The 20,878-nt window shown below is 47.5% G+C and overlaps 1 protein-coding gene across 2 annotated transcripts in view; it reads left to right on the forward strand.

Annotated features, from left to right (window-relative positions):
• USP31 (ubiquitin specific peptidase 31) overlaps window positions 1–20,878 on the forward strand; it is an 821,813-nt gene that overhangs the window by 532,069 nt on the left and 268,866 nt on the right. For both annotated transcript variants that reach the window (XM_069647404.1, XM_069647405.1), the window contains exon 11: window positions 8,646–8,775. In XM_069647404.1, the coding sequence (XP_069503505.1) occupies window positions 8,646–8,775 (130 nt within the window). The remainder of the gene's footprint in view (window positions 1–8,645; window positions 8,776–20,878) is intronic.

A 20,878-nucleotide genomic window follows, 5' to 3' on the forward strand; every position in this document is an offset into this window, starting at 1 on the left:
TGGGATCCTTCTTTTTTCGCCATTTCTTGCTTGGTTTTAGTTTGAGGTCTTCCCCCTACTATTCTAGGCAGGAACGACCTTAGTGGGAGTTTTGTCTTCGGCAGGAATCCTTTGTATTCCCGCCAAGGCCCCAGGCAGGAAGCGAGGGAGGAGTCCAAAACGCTGCAGCCCTTTGTCTTTCACCTTGCCTCAAATGAGCCCAGTCTCAATGGCGGGAGCTGGCTGTCCCTATTGGAAAGCCAGACCACCCCTTTCTGTAAAATGCAAGGAGAGATTGCAGAATGTGTGCTGTAGTTTCTGTTAAATACTCTGAACCTGGAAACTTCTGACAAGTCGACCACTGGAGCTGAAACCGAAGAGGAAGATGAAAGAAATAGGGCTGCAGCGATTTCCAGCGACCGGAGAGCCTGCTTTGTAACTGAAGCCTGCTGTTGGCCTTCCTTCCAATAGACCTGGGGGGTCGCAAAAACGACCACCATGCCCCAGAGCCTGGTGAGATCCACTAGACTCAGGAGGACCTGCATTTTGAGCCATCCAACGCTATACTGCAACCTTGCAGGGCTGAAACACCCCAATACCTTGGGACCTCGAGCCATCGTGCGTTGCATGGTCTTCCAAATTACGAATCGAGCTGAAACTTTGGTGGCCTTCCCCAGGCTCTCCAGGAACTCGATTTAAGTCCTTGAAGCCAGAGTGCTGGTCCAGATAAGAGACAAGAATCCAACCAGCGATATTCAGTCTTCTCCTGGCACCTGAAAAGGGCGCCAAAACACAGTGCTGTATCCAACCGCAAAGAAACTCTTGCCTGGGTCAAGCCACATCAGGCTCCGGAGTGTCTGTGAAGACTGGATGCGAGGGAGAAGTCAAAAATTCTGCAGCCCTTCGCCTTCCAGCCTGACTGCGAGAATCCAGTTCAAACTCAGAAGCTGGCTGTGCTGAAAGGCCTGCCAACCTCCGAATTTTGAATGTTGCAAGTCTGTTTGATTGGCTGGGTTCCTGCATAAAATTCTGATCCTGGATGCTGAAGAGGTAGTTTAACACTTGGCCTGAATTCGAAGAGGAAAGTGAAGGAAATGTGGCTGAGACGATTTCCAGCTACTGGAGAGCCTGCTGTGTAACTGGAGCCTGCTGTTGCCCTTCCTTCCAATCGACCTAGGGACTCCAAAAAATTATGAAACCAACCGGGGGCCTGGTGAGATCCACTAGACTTAAGAAGACCTGCATTTTGAGCCATCCCCTGTCGTGCTGCGACTCTGTGGGGCTGCAATGCCCCAATACCACGAGACCTCAAGCCATCGTGCAGTGCATGGTCTGCCGAATTCCGAATCGAGCTGAAACTTTGGTGGCATCCTGCTGGACCTCCACCAATGTGAATAGAGTCTGAAAGCTTCCCTCACCAGAGTGCTGGACCTTGTAATTGATGAAAATCTGACTGGCGATATTCAGTCTTCTGGCTCCTGAAAAGGGCACCGAAACCACAGAGCCACATCCAGCCATGAAGAAACTCTTGCCTAGAGCTTTCCCTGTTGATCCCTGCTGCAAAATCCCTTCCAGTACCCTGTCTTCATGACCAGGAATTAATTGACCGGGTTTTTGGCTGCAGATCCTGAAGTCTCCCCCGCTGCAAACTTCTTCTTTGCTGAAGTACTGTTAGCTGGGGCGTTTACTTACCTTAAGCCTGTGCAATTTCTGTATAGCTTTGGGTGTTTTCTGTGATTGGGAGTCCTCATCCAGTTCACCCATGCCCACTTCTTTGAAGTTCCTGGACCTGAACTAACTCTAAAGTGAAATACTTACTTGTTTGAAGAGACTTCCTCTTGAACTCTGATTTTCCCTGAAACTGAACCTTCTCACCCTGCCTACAGCTGGCTCCTAGACCACTACAGCCCCTCTTCTGCCTCTGAGAGAACTCATGCAATATGCTAGGGAAGGACTGGATAAGAAAGGCATTCTGCGTTGAAAAGTATAACAAGTGTTTAAAAATGACTTACTTGTGAAAGAGTTGATTGTTAACTGCCCCTTTGTTATTGAGCAGTTACAAAAGTTCTTACTTATTCGCTTCTCTTTGGCAGCGTTGGATGCCAGGAGAGCATTTGACAGTCTGGACTGGGGGTATCTGAAGTTGGTACTAGAGAGGTTCGGATGTGGGCTGCATTTTAGCAACATGGTATTGGCAAACTTCCGTATCCCGTCGAACCTCTTCATCAACGGGCGAAGCTCTGGGCAGTTCGGGCTAGAGAGAGGTACTAGACAGGGCTGCACCCTATCCTGTTAATATTTGCCATGGCAATGGAGCCATTTGCAGCACAAATCAGACAGGATAGAAATATCGTGGGAGTGAAATGCGGGGAGACCAAACAGACAATTGCGTTATACGCAGATGATCCTTTGCTTTTCATGTCAAATACCTGGGAACACTTGCCGAGGGTAATGCAAAAACTCCAAGAATTTGCGGGGGTCTCAGGATTCCACATAAACTATGGGAAATCTAAAGCCCTGAATATAACAGAAGAACAAGGAGAGACCGCAGAACTAGAACGGTCACTTCCACTATCCTGGGAAAAAGAATCCCTAGAATACCTGGGTGTCCGCTTAACTGGGAAAAGTAGTGATCTATACGAAGTAAATATTAAACCGCTATGGAAGCAACTGCAGGAAGACCTGCGTAGATGGGATAACCAGGAGCTGTCTTGTTTTGCCCAAATAACGGCTGTAAAAATGACCCTACTCCCCCCGTATGCTATACGTCGTTAGTTCCCTCCCAGTTAGTGTCCTGCCACGAGTCTCTAAAGCTCTGCAATTAGCCATTTCCGCTGTTGTGTGGAAAGGTAAAAGGCCTCGAATTCAACAGAAAATCATGACACGTCTCCCACTGCTCGGAGGCCTAGGATTACCAGACATACAGAGATATATCCGGGCGGCACATATAACACCTGTGCTATACTGGGCGGCTCAAAACTCCAACCGGGGCTGGGTTCAAATAGAACAGGAGGTTACTACGCTCCCGCTAAACACACTACACACCCTTCCACTGCACAAAAGTCACGTAAGGGGCAAACTGCTAGGAGCCACTATGGTGGCACTCAATAGTTGGGACGATGAATTAAGGAGGAGGAACATTCCACGTGGGCTGAGCCTGCACTCCTCAATAGCGTACAACCCCGGGACTCCAAGCAAAGTTTTGGGAAGGCTGGGGCGCAACCGAAACTCTTACCCTGGCTGACATGTTCCGGGATGGAGAGCCACTCTCCTTTTGAGGAATGTAAACAGAAATTCCATATTGAAGAATATCAAAGATACAGATATACCCAGTTAAGGCATTGGATCACACATCCAACTGTCAAAAGGGCCGCTAACAGACCCCTGATAGATCTCGAACTATCCCTACAGGAGGGCTCAACGAGAAGAGGAATCTCAAGGCTCTTGTCAGAAGATGTCTTGCAATACAAAACGAGGTGGGAAAAGGACTTTGGGGACACTATTACGGTGGAGAAGTGGTGGAGGAGATGAGAAATGGCACATAAAAGCTCTAGATGCACGGCAATCAAAGAATCGGCCTACAAGGTCTGTTACCGATGGTATATGCCCAGGGTCGTACTGGGTAAAGAAATAGGCCCAGTCACCCAAAAAAAAGTGGCCCACCCCTTGCCTCAAAAGTGGCCACCCCTCGCGACCCTTGACCTCTGACATCACCGGAAGTGATGTCATTTGACCCCTCCCCAAAGTGACATCCCAGGAAGCGATGAAACATGACCTTTCACCCCTTCACAAAACAGGAAGTGGCATCAATTGGCATTGTCCTAAGTACACTAAATTACTGTGAATCCAAGCAGACGTCCAAGGCCAAATTATAGTATGTTATTGTATAGCGCTTATGCTTAAGTTCTTTTTTTATAGAACAAATATGCATACAAAATAACCCAACCTGTGTTGGTTCTCATTTATCAACCTAAAAATATGGAAGGCTTTTTGAAAAAATAAATTGGAGAACATTTTTTATTTTTGTTCTATTTTTTTTTTTTACTTCAAAACCGGCATGGTCAGAAACCGGCCCCCACTCTCCAGGGACGATTTCGGTCTGTCCGCAGGCCGAAAGGCTGAGGGGCCAATCCGACCCTGTATATGCCCCCCTCCAGACTGCATAAGATAAACTCTAGATACTCCCCGCTCTGCTGGAGGGAGTGTGGGGGAATAGGGGACTTCTTCCACATGTGGTGGACTTGCCCTAAGCCACAGATATTCTGGAAAGAGGTCCTGGGACACATTAAGGCAATGACAGGAATCATGATGCCATACCACCCGAAAGTTGTCTTGTTGGGGGCGGTAGCTGAAAATATATATGCAGCAAGGGGACACAAGGCCACGCTAATTACGCACCTGCTTTCGGCTGCAAGATTGACTCTGGCCCAGGGATGGAAAACGGTGCAGGGTCCAATAATTGCGTGGTGGTGGATTAAAATATGGGGAATTTTGGCAATGGAGAAGATCTGCGCACTGCAAGCTGGTAGATATCTCAAGGTTCTGGCAATTTGGGAACCCTTCCGAGAAATGATAAAAGATAAAGAACCTCACTACTTCAGACCCTGGATACTTAGAAATGCTTACACCTATTAAAAATTGAATAAGACTAGCCGAGTTGGACTAAGATATCCGGCAGATCTCAACAATAAACAAACTCGGAACCGAATAAGTTGGGGAAGGAGGAGGGGCTGGGGGGAAGGGAAAGGATGTTGGGTGTGGGAGTTTGAAAAGTTAAAACCCGCAGAGCTAACAGAGACACCTTATGGGACTCTAAAGGGGTTGTGGCTTAAGTTGAAAGAGAATTGTTCACAAATATTTTGAAATGTCTGTTCTCTGTATGAATCTGCGGAATAAATAAACCATAAAGTTCTTACTTATCTTGAATGTGCTCTGCCATTCTGCAAAGTTAGTTTACTCACCTGTGAATTGGTTATGCCTCTTTTTCAAAAGTAATGCTGTTGGCTTCACTTAACTATTTCTTTCAGAATATTAGTGTATACGTTTACCAAATGGGTGTTGCTTCCCCTGACCCTGCTGTTTAGTGTCTAGAATAAGTCTGCCTTGGGTTTTACTTACCATGAATAGCTGTATACCCTCCTCAAATAAGTTAGTTGTTGCTTACCTTAGTCTGTGTCCCACTGATCTGAAAAGCAACTGTAATATTATAGTACACCCTTAGGTTTTACCTGCCTAGAATAGCTGTGTGCCATTTTTAAAAAGTGTCCTGCAGGTGTTGCTGACCTTGGTCTGCCTGGTGCAATCCTAAATTAGTGTAGAAAGTTATTGCTTACCTTAGTCTGTGTTCCACTGATCTGAAAAGCAACTTTAATTGTTTTACACCAAAAGGCCTGGTATAACTGTGTGTTATCCTGAATGTTGTTCTAGGTTTATACTGTTCCTTGATTCTGTGTTCCAATATTCAGAAAGGTATCCTGGTAACTGGGTGGGTTTACTAAGTGATTCCTAAAACTGAGTCGCACTGCGTGAATGACAGGGTCTACTACTACCCTTGATTTACTGTAAAGCAATCTAAAAGTAACTTTTGGTTTTACTCCCATGAATAGGTGTGTCCTATACTAAATGTGTTTGATAAGGTCTGACTTCATTCGAAATACTGGTCGTTTTCTGAACAGGGTCTATTCTTTGGTCTGTGTACTGTAAAGCATTGTGCTGTGTTTGTATACTGTGATTATGACTCTTATGAAAAAGTACTTAACCCTAGACTTATCCTGGCCTTAAATGTATTTGTAATAAACATTTATTCTTTATTATAATTAGGATTGTAAATGTTTCTGTTGAACCCTTGGTATATTACACGTTCTTTGTACCTTCCTACAGCCCTCCAAAGATGAGCCTCGCTGCTCTGTCTATGCTACAATATACTCTGGTGATACAGCCTTATACCACGAGTCGAGTTTTGTACCGTCTCAGTTGTATGGTTTTACTAATCCCTTAGTTGGATGTCAGAAAAACTGTCCTAACAGTGACCATGTGAAAGGAGATCCCAGATGTAAGGGTAAAGCTTCAGGGATCCCCTCTTGTCAGCCTAGCATTCACATATGATGTGGATATACCAATGACAGGGGCTAACGTTCACCTTCAAGCTGACGTACCCATTGGTGTTCACGCTAGAGTTTCTTTAGTAACTCTGGGACTTTGGGAAAAACAGAATATTGAGGTATATAATTCTATTCCTGATAATACTAAAGAGTATTATAAAGACAGTATACTTGTAAATGTCCAGTACACCCCTGACACTAGATACACTGGAAGCAGTAGAACTGTAGTAGATTAAACATTTTCAACCCAAGCAAGTTGTTAAGGCTCCCAAAAGGCTTTCCACGTTAGCAGGAGGTCCAGCCCAGACGTGTCCCATACTGCCAGCTACCTATACATGTAATGGCAGGACTGTTAAAAAAACTGTGATTGTCCAGTCAGAGATGCCAGGTAGGGTACCCTTGGGCAATGACTTAAAGGCCCTGGGTGTAGTTTCCAGCACCCCAGAACCCCCTTCTAAGAAGAGAAGAGTACTAACTAGGAAAGCAAGGGAGGCAACCTTAAGAGACCTTCCGACTGAGTCCAAGGGGAAACCCAGAGTCTCCAAAGGAAAGAAGGGCCCCAAGCCCAAAACTTCCACAAGGAAAAAGGTTCCTGTAGAAAACCTAGAGGTCACCCCTGTGACCCCACCACCAGCTGAGTCTGAGTTGGTGCCAAAATAATCCCCAGAATAATAGTCTTCTGATGAGTCAGAGGTGGAGGAAATTCAACCCTGTCTGGAAGATCTGGATCCAAGAGACCATCCTGAGCTGCAGACTTTGCTTGCAGAAGGTGGACCCTCAAGGACAGATTTCAGTAGGGGCCCTAGGGAGGTTCCCTCTGTAGAAGGTTTCAGTCGACAGTCAGTTTCCCAGAGTCAAGGGCAAAACCCTGGTAAGCATAGGCTGTACTGGGAGGATGGACTCCTCTACAGTGAGCCTATGTAGTCTATTCCAGGGGACCTCAAGAGACTGATGGTACACCCAGAACTGAGTTTTAAATTGCTACAGTTGGCACATGAAGTCCCCCTGGCTGGTCACTTAAGTTTTAAGAGGACCAAGGCGAGGATATCTTTGTACCTTTACTGGCCCAAGATGGGTCCCGAAATCGAGAACATTGTAGGAGTTGCCACACTTGCAAGTTATCTGGTAAAAGTGGTTCCAAGAATGTGGCAACTTTAGTGTCTCCATCAGTTGTGGGAGTTCCTTTTGAGAGGGCGGGGATTGACATTGTTGGTCCCCTAGAACCTCCAACTTCTGCAGGCAGTAGATTTATATTTGTTGTAGTGGACCATGCCACTAGATACCCTGAATCAATTCCAATGAGAGATGCTAATGCTCAAGCAGTGGCTAGTGCCCTACTTGGTGTTTTTGCCAGAGTAAGATTTCCTAAGGAGGTTGTATCTGACGAGGTCAAACATTGTCCTACTACATGCAGGTTGTGTGGAAAACCTGTGTGGTTACCTGCAAGTTCTCAACTGCCGACCATCCTCAGACAAATGAACTGTTCGAGAGGTTTAATGGATCAATGAAGAGCATGATTGGAACTTTGGAAGAACCACTTAGAAGAAAGTGGGACCTTCTTCTGCCATGCCTTCTCTTTGCCTATAGACCAGTTCCTCAAGCTGCAGTCGGCTTTAGTCCCTTTGAGTTTCTTCATGGCCATCCTGTCAGTGGCCCTTTGGCCCTGATTAAGGAGGGTCTGGAGAGTGGTCCTTCCCTAAAGCCACTAAGGGTTACTGACTATGTGCTAGGCCTCCGACAGAGGATGACACAGATGATGAGTCTTCTGAGAATTTGAAAGCTGGTCAAGCTCTAGTATGACCAGAAGGAAAACATGGAGATTACTCCAGACCAACGCGTTCTCATCATGGTCCCCAGTAAGACAGAGGGTCTTACAGGATAAGTGGACAGCACCCTTCAAAGTTGTGGGGAAACTTGGAGAGGTCAATTATTTGATAGACTTGGGCAACCCCAAGGAGGCCCTTACAGTCTTTCATACCAATCGTCTGAAGACTTATGTTTCCAGACCAGAGATGGGAGCTTTGCTCTTTGCCTCTGATTAAGAAGAAGAGGAGAGTGAACTAACGGCTTCCCGATCTTCTAAGGGGACATCCTTCAGATGGATCAGTAGAAGGGGTAAAACTCTATTCTAAAGTATTCCTAAGTGTTTTGGTAGATTGTGCTAAGTATTTAAAAGTATATCTTGTGTAAATATAATAAATATATATTTTAATATACATTTATGTCCAAGTGTTTCTTTGAATTGCATTACTAGCTAAGTTCAGTGTACTTACCTACAGCTCCCATCTTCCTCTTAAGATAAGCCTGATTGCTCTGCCACTCGACCAAGGTCTCTGAGTAGTACAGACTGATACTAAGAGTTGGGGGGGGGTCTACAATCAATCACTGGGATAGCTTACTAAAGTATTATCTTCAAGTGGGACTTTAGGACAACTCCCCTTACCTTGTGATGTTATTTTCACTGGGCTGCTTGAAATGGTCTCAACTGTTAATTACCCAGAACCTGTGTCTTATCCTCTTTAGTAATGAGGTTCCTCTCCCACTGTTTTGTATTCTTATATCCAGTTTGTTTGGGAACACAGAGGAAGAGTACGTCCCAGACTCTGAGAGCGTTCGTGTGCAGCGTGAAATTCACCATCAGCCACAGACGTGCACCCTTTCACAGTGTTTCCAACTCTACACCAAAGAGGAACAGGTAGGAATTGTTAAGGAAATCTAAGCAGAACAAGGCACATATTCTGACACACACGTGTCGTAGTATTCATTTAGATCTCTTGATGTTCGTTTACAACCATGCATGTTGACTTTGATTCCATTCTATCTTAAAACAGCACATATCACAGTGTGGTTTCTGAACCCACACATACCCTTAAAGTATTCGAAAGCAGAGGGTGTGAAGCAATTAGGCTGATCACAATACAGATGTTGAACTCTGTACCATTAGACTACTCCAGTAATCCCAAAGTAGGCAAGATGCAGGCTGCACAAAATACTGAAAATCAAAACGCCTTGCTATTCCACCTTTTTCAATAAAGCTTTTCAATGTACAAATTCAAATTCCCTGTGTTCTGTCACTGAGAAGAACCATAGGTCAGAGATTCCCATTAGGTTTTGTCACTTTTCAGACTGAGTTATCTGATACTATACATAGAAGACAGCATTTTGAGGTAGTATTGTTGCTGCACAAAGACATTTCTTGTAGAAACACAACACTGCAAGTTTTTGAAACTATCAACCAATCTGAAATTAAGAATCTTGACAGCAACTCTGCCTAATTTACCCACCTGTTTTTTAACATTGTAATTATCTTAGTTACCCAGCTTAGTTAAATTCAATTACAGCTGCAAGAATGTTTGATTAAATAGTGCAATTTATAATTAAATTAAAATGTAAGAATATACATGGCTCTCATCAAATTAAAATATAAAATTGAACACATCTAATTCTTTCTGACAAAAGTTCTTCATATATCATTAATAGAAATTCAGAAATGTACAAATATGTAAGGTGGATTTTCATAAGACATCTTCTCTTGAACGAGATTCATTCACGTTTACGTCCTGCAATATTTCAACATTCTTCAGAGGGAACTCAATCAGGAGTGCAGACACGCCTTTCTTGAGTTCGCTAAACATTAATTGATTGAATAAATAGCTAACATGGGATTTAGACCTCAAATAATCTAGAGATTTTGCTTTTATACAGCTTTGTCTAAAAATCAACTGGGGGTTTTCCCCTAAGCGTGTGCTACACTGTTCCTAAAGGAAACTACTGCTGCACTCTTTTGTTCACTTTAGACTCAACATGGCTTTAGACTGTGAGCCACTAAAAGTGTAAACACCAATACTTTTCCTCTATAGTAGTGCGGTTCTTCTGTTTTAATTTTTAACGTCCTTCATCTCCCACTATATGTTTAGTGCAGTCCAGCATCACATTTGAAATCCTGCAAGTTTATGCTTTTTAGGCACGCTGGCTAACCCAATTTTAGAAAAGTATGTTGGAGGCATTTTAAAAGGTTTGGGCTGAAACCCTTTCCAAACAGTAAGCCTTCTTGCCCCTCATCCTGCTCTCCAAAGTTGACACCATTGCACTGGCACGCCACATAAATGTGTCAGTGCCACACTCTATATTGTCTCTACTCCTCCGTGGTAAAACGCAACACCTATCAGTGGCCCGCTCACCAAGTATGAAAAATTACTTCTCTCCACCACCAATATCACTTTCATCAGATGTGCCCCTCTTAATCCTTCCTCCCTTTTACCCCACTCCTTATGATGGTCACCCGCATGATTGACTTGCTGCGGTTGACATAGTTTCTTCTCCACGACCCGACCTCAAAGATGTCCCCCTCCCCACTGCTGACCTAGGACTTTGTTGACGGCTCGTGTCTTAGAAGATTTCACAGGAAATTGACAGGCAGGATTTGCTATGTTTACCACCTTGAGCCCACAGAAGCGTTCCAGCTCACATCAGTGAGATCAGCACAGGCTGCTGAACTCATTGCCCTCACCAGGGCCTGCACCATCGCCACACAACACACTATATACACAGATTCCTGCTATGCCTTTGGCATGTCACATGATTATAGAACTCTCTGGAAACAGAGAGGTTATCTCACTGCCCAAGGGACACCTATCCTTAATGCACCCTATGTTGAAGAACTGTTTATGCTATCTTGCTACCCACCAAGCTGGCCATCATGAAATGTAAGGCCCATACTAAGTGTTCAGATAGCATTCTGCAGGGAAATGCATGGCAGACCACCGTGCCATAAATGCGTCCCTCCGTGGCCCGCAGGCTCCAGATTATGTGCAGTTGTTTCTCCTCTCATTTGAGGACCCCCGAGCATCCCTTTCTGGACTAGGGGACCAGCAAGAGGCGCCCCCCCAGAGCAAGAAACAGAGCTGGGAAACTAAAGGTTGTGTTTGTTGCTCTGATCGCCTAGGGCGTGATAACACGGTCTGGTTAGTGGCCCCCCATTCATTGTTGCCATACGTTGCACGTGTTGCTCACTCTGTGTCGCATTCAAGTAAGGGGGAAATTACTGCAAAGTTCCAAAAGATACTGGTTCACTCACAAGTTCCCCTCCATTGCACAGAAGTACTGCGCCTACTGCACCACTTGTCTTGCATACAACCCGGGAAAGCCTGTCCAAACTCCCCGGGCACATGACCCACTCCACAGACGGTTCGTGAATGTACAAATTGACTTGATCTCAAATCAAAAATGTGCCTTCTTTTGAATATGTCCTGTCATAGACAAATTCTCCGGATGGACTGAGGACTACCTCTGTAAATATGCTGATTATATCACTGTTGCTAAGAGACTACTTAAGGAGCCATCCCATGGTGTGGCCTTCCAGTATCCGTAAACTCTGTCGGGGACATTCATTTCACAGGACAGACTGTTGAAAAGATTTGCAAGACCCAAAGTATGCTTCAAAAGTTCCACTGCTCGAAATGGGTACCGGAAAAACTGCCTTGCCAAGGTGTGCATTGTAACAGGCCTAAGCTGGCCAGATGCTCTCCCTCTTGTTTTGATGGGCAATAGAAATACTGGTAGCAGAACGTCTGGCCTGTCAACACATGAGATTGTAATAGGCAGACCCGTGAGGATGCCCATGACTGCCCCACTAGCTCAAGAGCTATGTAATCCTCAAGTGAATGATGATCTTGTGGTGTCATAGTGAAAAAAAAGAAAACTAATGCTCATTGTCAGTTCTCACTTCCAGTAATTAACAGAAGAACTTCCTCATTTACCTAAAGCACCATGCCACAGCCTCCTGCCAGGAGACTGGGTTGTCCTGAGGGTTCATCTGCAAAAGCCTTCCTACCAGGTCCTGCTGACAACCCACACCGCAGGCCATTGCAGAGGCCTCGACATCTGTGTCCACACCCGCCACAGTGTAAAGACAGCGCCACCAGCTGATGAAGAACTACAGCCAAAAGACCAGGACAACGCCACCTTGCCATCAGTGGTGCCGGAAACACCAGCCCAGCTGCCACCTCCAGGGGTCTAGGACAAAGACATCCTGCTGCAGCTGCCCACCAGGGCCACAAAGGACAGGCTCTGTGGAGTACCTCATCCTTCACTTCTAGATGACGACACTCTGATACCAGTCTAGAGGTACCAGTACCACTGTCACCGACAGGTTTAAGTGCACTGACGTCCTGCTACACCTGCCTTATGCCTTCTGCGGGTGGCCCAACGCTCTCAAAATATGTTTGGTCTTCATGCATAATAAAGCTGCACATCTGGAGTATAGGCACCAGGGCCCACCAGTACAAGAGGTCTGGGGGGCCGGCTGGGTGAGCCTAGCACCTTAGCAATTGTCTTTGTCCTTTTCCTGCATCACAGACCAGCTCCACCTGACCCATGTGATGTGACAGGGTCTTTGCCTCCTAGCTGGTCTGTAGACCTGCTCTATGCATCTTCTGCCTTATTCATTGGGCAGCCTATTCTCCTGCAGAGCTGCCAGCCTGCAAACATTTTCAGCATGCCGAACTGCTACCTTTCTGCTCCACACCTGACCAAGCATATATCCTGCTGGCTTTCTGAACTTTGCCATTTGCTATCTCCTGCTACCCAGGTCCACAGATCACCAAAATTGCTTTTAACTTTTGGGCATAAGGCCCCATTCTGCGTAGGGCTAGACAGCACAAGTTAAGAATATTGTTGCCACTGCAGGCCCACTGCATAACTGATGTTTCTCTGATCACATGCCTATCTGCCTGCAATGTCTTGCAAACGATTAGTGCTCACTTTTCACGTTTACAGGCAACCCAAGCAAGCATCCCGTGGGCAAGCTACTGCCCTGACTGGTGGGCCAGATTTCTTGTAATATCTGTATGTGATATAATTCTTTGTTGCACAGTGCCATTGATTTTAAAGTATTGGACCCTGTCCTTCCTCCCCCTCCTCATGTCTTTCCACCCCAGTATATCTAGGTACACTGTTGTGATATACACTGACCAAGTTGGGGAGTGCCTGGACTGAATACCACCAGCACAGCCATTGGTATCCCTAACACATATCAGACATGTTGCCTCTGCTGACTGTTTTTTTGGGACTTCTGCCCAGCACTTCAGCATTCATGTCCCCAGATACCAATGCGTTCCTCAAATACCAAATATCTCAAGGACATGTGCCGATCTAATGGATGCCTAGATTATGTCTGGGCACACAGCCCAACACACGCTAGCGGAAGAATTCCTTTCACCACTGTTATTTCCTGAACTTGACTGGCCTTAGTTGTCCCCCATTACAGTATACACTGCCACACCTCCTTCTCCAGTACCATCCCTCCTAAAAGAACAACCTGCGCCCTGTGGTCTTTTCCCGGTCCAAGGGATGACCAAATTAGGGGGTTGATGTGGCAGGATTATTCTGATACTATACCTCCTAGCAATCATCCTCCCCTGCTAGGCCCCAGATCCTTCACCATGGCTTTACCTGAGGCCTACATCCGGCTCTCCTGTCATGCCCACACCCGGCCTTGGATCGGCAGGCCACAACCTAATGCTGGCCTTGGGACCCATGAGACACCCGCTCCCAGTACTTTTCCACAGCTGTGTACAAATACCACTTTATAAGGAGTATTCAGTTGTGTACGCCAAAGTTGCGTACTGATCTTGCTACACAATGTACCTTGCATGTAACCACAAGGCTTCTTCACAAATGTCTGCTTCCTAGTATTACCAAATGTCTACAAACGTCATGGAAACTTGACAGGCTATATGAGACACGCTCTGGCTTAACACCGTCAGAGAGCTCTCCGGCTGACAACTGATTGCATCTGTCACTTGTCATTCTGTATTACTGTATGTTGCTGTTTGTCTTTCTCTAATAATTTGGTTTCTGATGCTTGTTAATCTGCTTAGAATCACATGCTGTGCATATAGTCCAACATCTAGTGGTAATCGCAGAGTATTGCATCTTTTCTTTTGAGGATTGAAATGGGACGTCGACATGGGCTTGCCTGTAACACTATCCCTAACGTGACGTGTAGTGTATCCAAAATCCCTCATGTGTTGGTCCCTCAGATTGTTTTTGTCTGACCATCTAGCTGGTCGCCTTATTGGGAGCTCCAACTTATTGCAAAATTGTTATATTTCCCGACCTCCAGTCGTTTATATATTCGTCCCCTCTTTAATTACTTATTAACCACCGCCAAAGACAGCGAAAGAACAGACTTCGACGGCTGGTGCTCCGGTCAGCGCTGCTGACCGCATGGCTGGGCCTCCTGTCCGGCCTGTACAGTAGGGAGAGTGGGGTCTAAGGGTTTCTATTCTTTTCAAGAATGTCTTTCCTTCTCCAATCTCTCTTTGCCCTTTTGGGTTTGCCATCACTTTCACACACCTGAGCTATGGACAGGACACCATTTAAATTCTGCCCTTCCTGTAAGGGAAATACCTCTGGAAAGACCAGCACTGGCTGTGCAATAAGTCTTCCCCTCAATCAGGACAAGGTGTCCTTTAAGTACTGCCAGCTCCTGCGTCCTAAAACGATCCAGGAGCGTCGAGTGAAGCTGTGGGCAGCCTACGCCATGTCGCAGGCTGAGGGTACCCCCCCCCCCCACAGCCGCCGAAAGTGATGAGAATCTAAGCGACGGCCCTGGCTCCGATCCGGCTGCCATTAACTTCACATTACAGCGCTTGCACTCCACGACGTCCATCCCCAGCCCCACCAGGCATGACGACACACCGGCGACAGGGACGCACACTATACCCATAGAACCAAACATGCAACCCCTGGTACTGCCTCGGTGGATCAGTTGAAGCGGGCCAAGGCATCAACGGGTACGAGTTCCTCGACGGCACCCGCCGATTCGTGTGATCGGCAGCCCTCCCTGCAACAGCCCAGCGGCATTTGTCTGGGCATTCTACAAATAAGGGTGCCAGCACCAAAACTCACAAGGCCGTCGAGACACCTCCTAAGAGTTTGCCGACACATAAAGCTCTGGTTGCGTCAAACTCTATAGCGCAACCATCTAAACAGCCTAAACCCCTCCCGATAATGCCGAACATCAGCGAGAGTCTAGCTAAGATCGTTTCGGCGGACAGTAAACAAAGGGACAGGTCTAAAGAGACATCAAAGGACACGTCTTAACACCCAGAAGAGCGGGAGGGTTATTCTCAAAGTCCCCAGCCCTTATTTAGGACCCTCCTTGATAAATCTCAACGTCCTAGACTGGAAAACCCATAGGAGGAGCTTTTTGCCCCTCTGTACCCCTCTGGCTCATCTCCATGGACCAGGGAAAAAGTGAATGGTGTATGGACAGGTTGGCTAAATTTGTGGACTTCTCTGAGAGATTCACTCCTAAGACAACCTTTATCCTGCAGTGATCAAATTTCAGAAGACCTCTTGCCCTCTTCATGAGAAGGTCTTTTACCTTTCAAATCAAGAAGAGCCTCTTGACCCTTATTTGCAGGGAGATGATCCCTTTGTGGATCCCACTGATCAGACCCAGGATTGGGAGGGATGACTAGCAGGTGGATAACGCGCCTGGTCTGTCCCCTACCCATACCCCGGACCCGGGTACCATATGTATGGTCCCTCCTCCGCGTCTGGCATCACCTGTAGATGACCAGATGGCATTTAAGAGCCATTCTGAAAAAGGCAGCAGAACACTTCCAGATAGCCACGCAAGAGGCAGTGTTCGATTCAGATTTTGTGGAGGACATATTAAAGGAGAAGCCTCCTGCCTGCCAGGCTATCCCTTTACTTCCATCCAAAGGCGCATTGCTCCTTCCTTATTAACACGCTCTCAAACTTGCTTTGTGAACCCTCGGGTGGAAAAACTTTTTCGCCCCTCGCCTTCTGACCCCTTCTTTATTAGGGGTCATGCCACCCCAGTTTCTTTTGTGTTCATGATGACAAGGAAAAGGGGAGGGGTCCCCTTGTCCCCAGGCAAGGCACCGCCCGACAAAGAATGTAAAAAATGGTATTCTCTTGCTAAGAGAATCACCACTGAAGCAGCATATTCCACCAACATAGCCAACAACACCATGCTGTTGGCCAGCTATTCTAATGTCCAATGGAACCTGCTGCAGGAGGGCATGCAGGACGTCCCTGAACCAGTGCGTTCCCGTCTGCTTACAATTGTATCAGAGGGTAAGAAAGTAAACCACAACATCCTCAAAAACATCTCAGATGCTGCAGAGACGGAAGGGAGGACCTTAACCCAGGGTACCCTTTTGAAACGCCATGCCTGGTTTAAGAACTCAGGGGTTCAAACCAGAGACACAGTCGTCGTTAATCAACAAAACAGTGGAAGTCTCTAACCTATTTGGCAAGGCTGTTGATTAGGCACTGGAAATGGCCAAGAAGGAACACAAGACTTTGAAAACTTTGAATCAATTCACTCAAAGACCCTTTCAACAAAGAGGGGGAAGGACGTGTCGCTCCTTTCGGGGCAGTCCTATTCTCATTCCCCACACAGCCAATATGGCTCGGCCAATGCTGTGAGAAAGGAAGGGGTTGCAACGCCACCCTCAGTGGCTTCCAAGCCTGCAGTCGGAAATGACTCTTAAATCTGGGTCCTCTCCCATGCCTCCCCGGTCTGGGGACGTATAAAATCATTCCTGCACACATGGGAGGCGATTACCACAGACCAGTGGGTGCTCAAGACAGTCAGCCACGGTTATTGTAGAGTTCAGCTGGCCCCCTCGATTCAGACCTCCAAAGTCCAGGTGCCTAACACCAGAACACCTGAAGATCCTGCTGCAAGAGGTCGAGATCCTGCCAGAAAAGGGCGCAATCGAAGTCGTTCTACAGGTAAAGAAGGGTATTTATTCAGTGTACTTCCTTGTACCCAAAAATAATCTCACCATGCGCCCTGTGCTAGACTTGCGCCCAGCAAACAAATTTGTCAAACCACAAAGGTTTAGAATGGTAACTTTACAAGAGGTAATTCCTCTGATGCAGGGGTATTACATGGTAACATTGGAGATAAAAGATGGATACTTTCATATTTCAATGTTGCTGGCACACAGGAAATACAGAAGGTTCATGTTGGAGGACAAACACTATCAGTTCAAGGTCCTTCCCTTCGGCATTGCCTCAGCCCCAAGGGTATTTACAAAGGTACTGGCGTTGCAGCAGCACACCTGTGCAGGCGAATCCATCCCAGTATTTCCTTAACTTGACGGCTAGCTCATAACCGGGGACTCCTACAGAACATGCCTGTCGAACACTCAAAAGACAATAGACCTCTTATTCAGTCTGGTGTTCTCCATAAACAAGAAGAAATCCATCCTAGACCGCAGCCGAGTCGAGCAGTTTCTGGGGGCTCTAATTCGGACAGAAGACGGCCTCGTATTCCCCTCTGAGAGGGTTCAAAACATGCTGTTTCAGATCCCTCAGTATGGCAGTTGAGGTGTGACGGTACGCAAGGCCATGCGACTGTTAGGGGTGATGGCAATCTGCATTTACCTGCTCCCTCATGCACGTTTGCGCATGCGCCCCATGTAAGAGTGGCTCAACAGCCAGTGGTGCGAGGCCAGAGGACAATGGGACGATCTAGTGGTTGTCTCGGCTGCCCTTGTTCTCTCTGCAGTGGTGGACGAGGGAAAACCACTTGAAGGGAAAAACCTTCACCACCCCCGCAGTAGAAGCCACTCTCACGATGGACGCATCTCTCATGTGGTGGGGAGCCCGCCTCCTTCAACAGACGGCGCACAGCGTTTGGTCCCCAGCAGTAGCATCCAACCACATAAACCTGTTGGAGCTGTTAGCGGTATTCAAAGCACTGAAGGCCTTTAAGACACAGTTGCAGGGAAAAACAGTACTGATCCTCACAGACAGCACCATGGCAATGTACTACCTGACCAAGCAAGGGGGACTCACTCTCCAGGGCTGTCCAAACTGTAACAGAACATTTGGAAATGGGCTCTCAAACACAGGATGTTTTTATTGTCTCAGAACGTTCCAGGGGAACTCAATCTCCTGGCAGACGTGCTCAGCTGAGACTTCCCGTTGCCCTTAGAGTACAAATGGAGGCTAGACGAAGACATTGTCTCCAACATTTTCGCAGAATGGGGCTTCGGGCTTCCCAGTGATAAACTTGTTTGCATCTCTAGAGAACACACAATGCCCAGATTACATCTCCAGGTACCCTTGTAGCCAACCCAAGGGGAAAGGTCTCTGTATAACATGGTCAGGGAAATTTGTTTACACTTTTCCCCTGTCTCCCCTACTCAACAAGATTGTCCACAAGTTGCACCAGGAACCAGTCACCATGATATTGGTGGCCCCAATGTGGGCCCACAAACCCGGGTTCCTGTCTCTAAATCAGCCATCTCTAGGTGAATTGTCAATTGCATCACACTCTGCTATACTCTTGCCAAGAGAGATCTGCCCTTCATGCCTAGAGCACACTTTAAGCGCTGCACTGGGACTTCCATAGCTTTCATTGCAAATGTTCCTCTCGAGTCCATTTGCAAAGCGGCAACCTGGAGTTCTGTACACACCTTTACAAAACACTATTGCCTAGACGCACTCACTCTAGGTCTGAATCTCAGGTGGGACAAGCAGTACTAAGACATCTTTTCACTACTGTTCCTTCTCACATCCCACCTCCAACTCCAGGTACTGCTCGCTAGTCTATGCACAACATGTGATTCTAAGCAGATCAACAGGCATCAGAAGACATGCATCACTTACCGTAATAGCATTTCGAGGGGATTGTTTCCTCCGATGTATTCCACATCTTTGACAGTAATTACCAGAGCTGTGCAGCTTCGGAAAACTTTTTCGGCGTAGGAGTCCTGCGTCGATGACGACGATATGCTCCCTCGCGGGCCTCTGTCGACGTCACCGAATGTTATAGCTAGGACTCATAACACCCATAGCCTCAGTTCTGTTTTTTCCACAAAGCATTCCTCGCCGGCGGAATGGGACGCATTCTGCCAGGAGATGATGGTGATTTTCGAATCGCAAGGCACTGTTCCGTCCGCGCCTTCGGAAGAAGCCGGCAAGGAACGAGCTAAGCCACTGCTCACGCCTTCGGGCGGCCGGCACGATCATCGAGGTCCCGATTGGACAAGGTTGATCGACATAGCCGTTCCAGGTCCCGGTCCTCAACCCCGTTGAGACGTTCGGAGCCTGTGAGGCCTTCTAAGAAGGCATCAGCGCCGTCGGCGCAATGTCCGTCGAGGGACTCTCTTGATGCTCTGGCTCCGAGGAAGTAGTCAACGCCATCGACGCTGTGGCCGTCGAAGGACATGCTGGGGGCACCGGCCTCGAAGCCGTTGTCGAAGTCGTCGGCGCCTCGGTCGATGTCGCCGCCAATTTCATCGGCGCCCTCGACGCCTTTTGAGTAGGATTTACCTGAGGTGCCCTGGAGGGCTGTGGAAACTCCGAGGAAGGCCTTCATTAAGTCAGTGAGGCCTGTCTTTGAGCCCTTCTCTGGTCAACCCCCCAGGCTTGATTTATTCCAGCCTTTGGACTACATTTCAGCGGTGGAAGAAGGGTCGGATGAGGAGGGGGTTGTGCCTCCTGAGGTTCCTGATGACCTGTTGTCTGGTCACAGCCAAATGGAAGACCTACGTCAGTCCTTACATGACGCCAGTGGTCTGGCCACCTCTCCGGATGTTGAGTTTGGCAGGCCTGAGCCTGGTACACATGCCGAAACCTCGTATAGGAGTCTCATGTAGAGGGTGAATGAGTGCTTGGTGTGGTCTGCTCCACCTGTGGATTTTCTGCAGCATGATCTGACAGACATCCTGGACCAAGGTCCACCCACTGACCCGGTGTTGCCGTTTCATATGGCCTTACAAAGAAGGGTGGCGGCGGCTTGGACTGCTCCGTAGAGTTTCCCAGCAGTGAATAAGTCGCTTCTGAAAAAATACCGTCCAGCCGGTGGTGACCCCTGCTACTTTTCTACGCACCCCACTCCAGAGAGTTTTGTGGTGCAGGCGGCTACGGCCCCAGAAAAGCAGGCGGCGTACCCTACCATCCCTCCTGATGGGTACGACAAGCGCTTTGATGGTTGGGCGAAGAAAGTATTTTGATCTGAGGGTATGGCTTTAAAGGCAGCCAACTCCGTTTGTGCCTTGCCAAGATTCACTCACACTTTGTGGAATTGTGCATCTATGGCGGCTGAATATATTCCCGAAGGGGAGGAACGGGATGGTTTTCTAGCCCTTGTTCAAGATGGCAAGGATGCCATGTGTGAATCCATTCAGTCGGGTCTGGACGTGGCACACTGTGTCAGCTGGTCCATGGCGGCGAGCACCGTGATGCGCAGGTTTGCGTGGTTGCGGAAGTCGGGGTTTGCTCCTGATGTAGCCAGTCCCGGCTTTTCAACATGCCCTTTGATGGTGTCCATCTTTTTGGCAGCAAGACTATGAGAGCCTTGAGAGGTTGCAGACCTCCAAAGATCCAGTGAAGTTCTTGAGCGCGGCAGTACGTCAACCTCCTCCTTTTCGTCCTAGGGGACAGCAATGGAGGGGAGGTTCCTTTTGATACTACTCTTCCTTGGTTGATCGAGAGGAGCTGCCAGTCAAAGGGGCCAAAACGTAGGAGTACCAGAGGTGGAAAACAAGGTACTTGAGGTGTCAAAGCTGCTTGGGCAGTTGCCTCCTTGCCCTCAGGCACTGCCGCAGCCGCGTCAGCTCAGTCATGAGGCCATGTCCCGTGGTTCGCAGGTTGGGGGAAGACTGGCGCAGCATCTTGTAGAATGGCGTGCCATTACTTCAGATGTGTCGGTTCTGGAGATCATAGCCCATGGCTACTGTTTTCCTTTCCGGCAGAGGCCTCACGACAATCCACTGGGGAAGCTCCCTTTGAAGCATCCG

The sequence above is a fragment of the Ambystoma mexicanum genome, chromosome 2q, assembly GCF_040938575.1.
Source record: "Ambystoma mexicanum isolate Mex_15411 chromosome 2q, UKY_AmexF1_1, whole genome shotgun sequence".
Lineage (NCBI taxonomy): Eukaryota > Metazoa > Chordata > Amphibia > Caudata > Ambystomatidae > Ambystoma > Ambystoma mexicanum.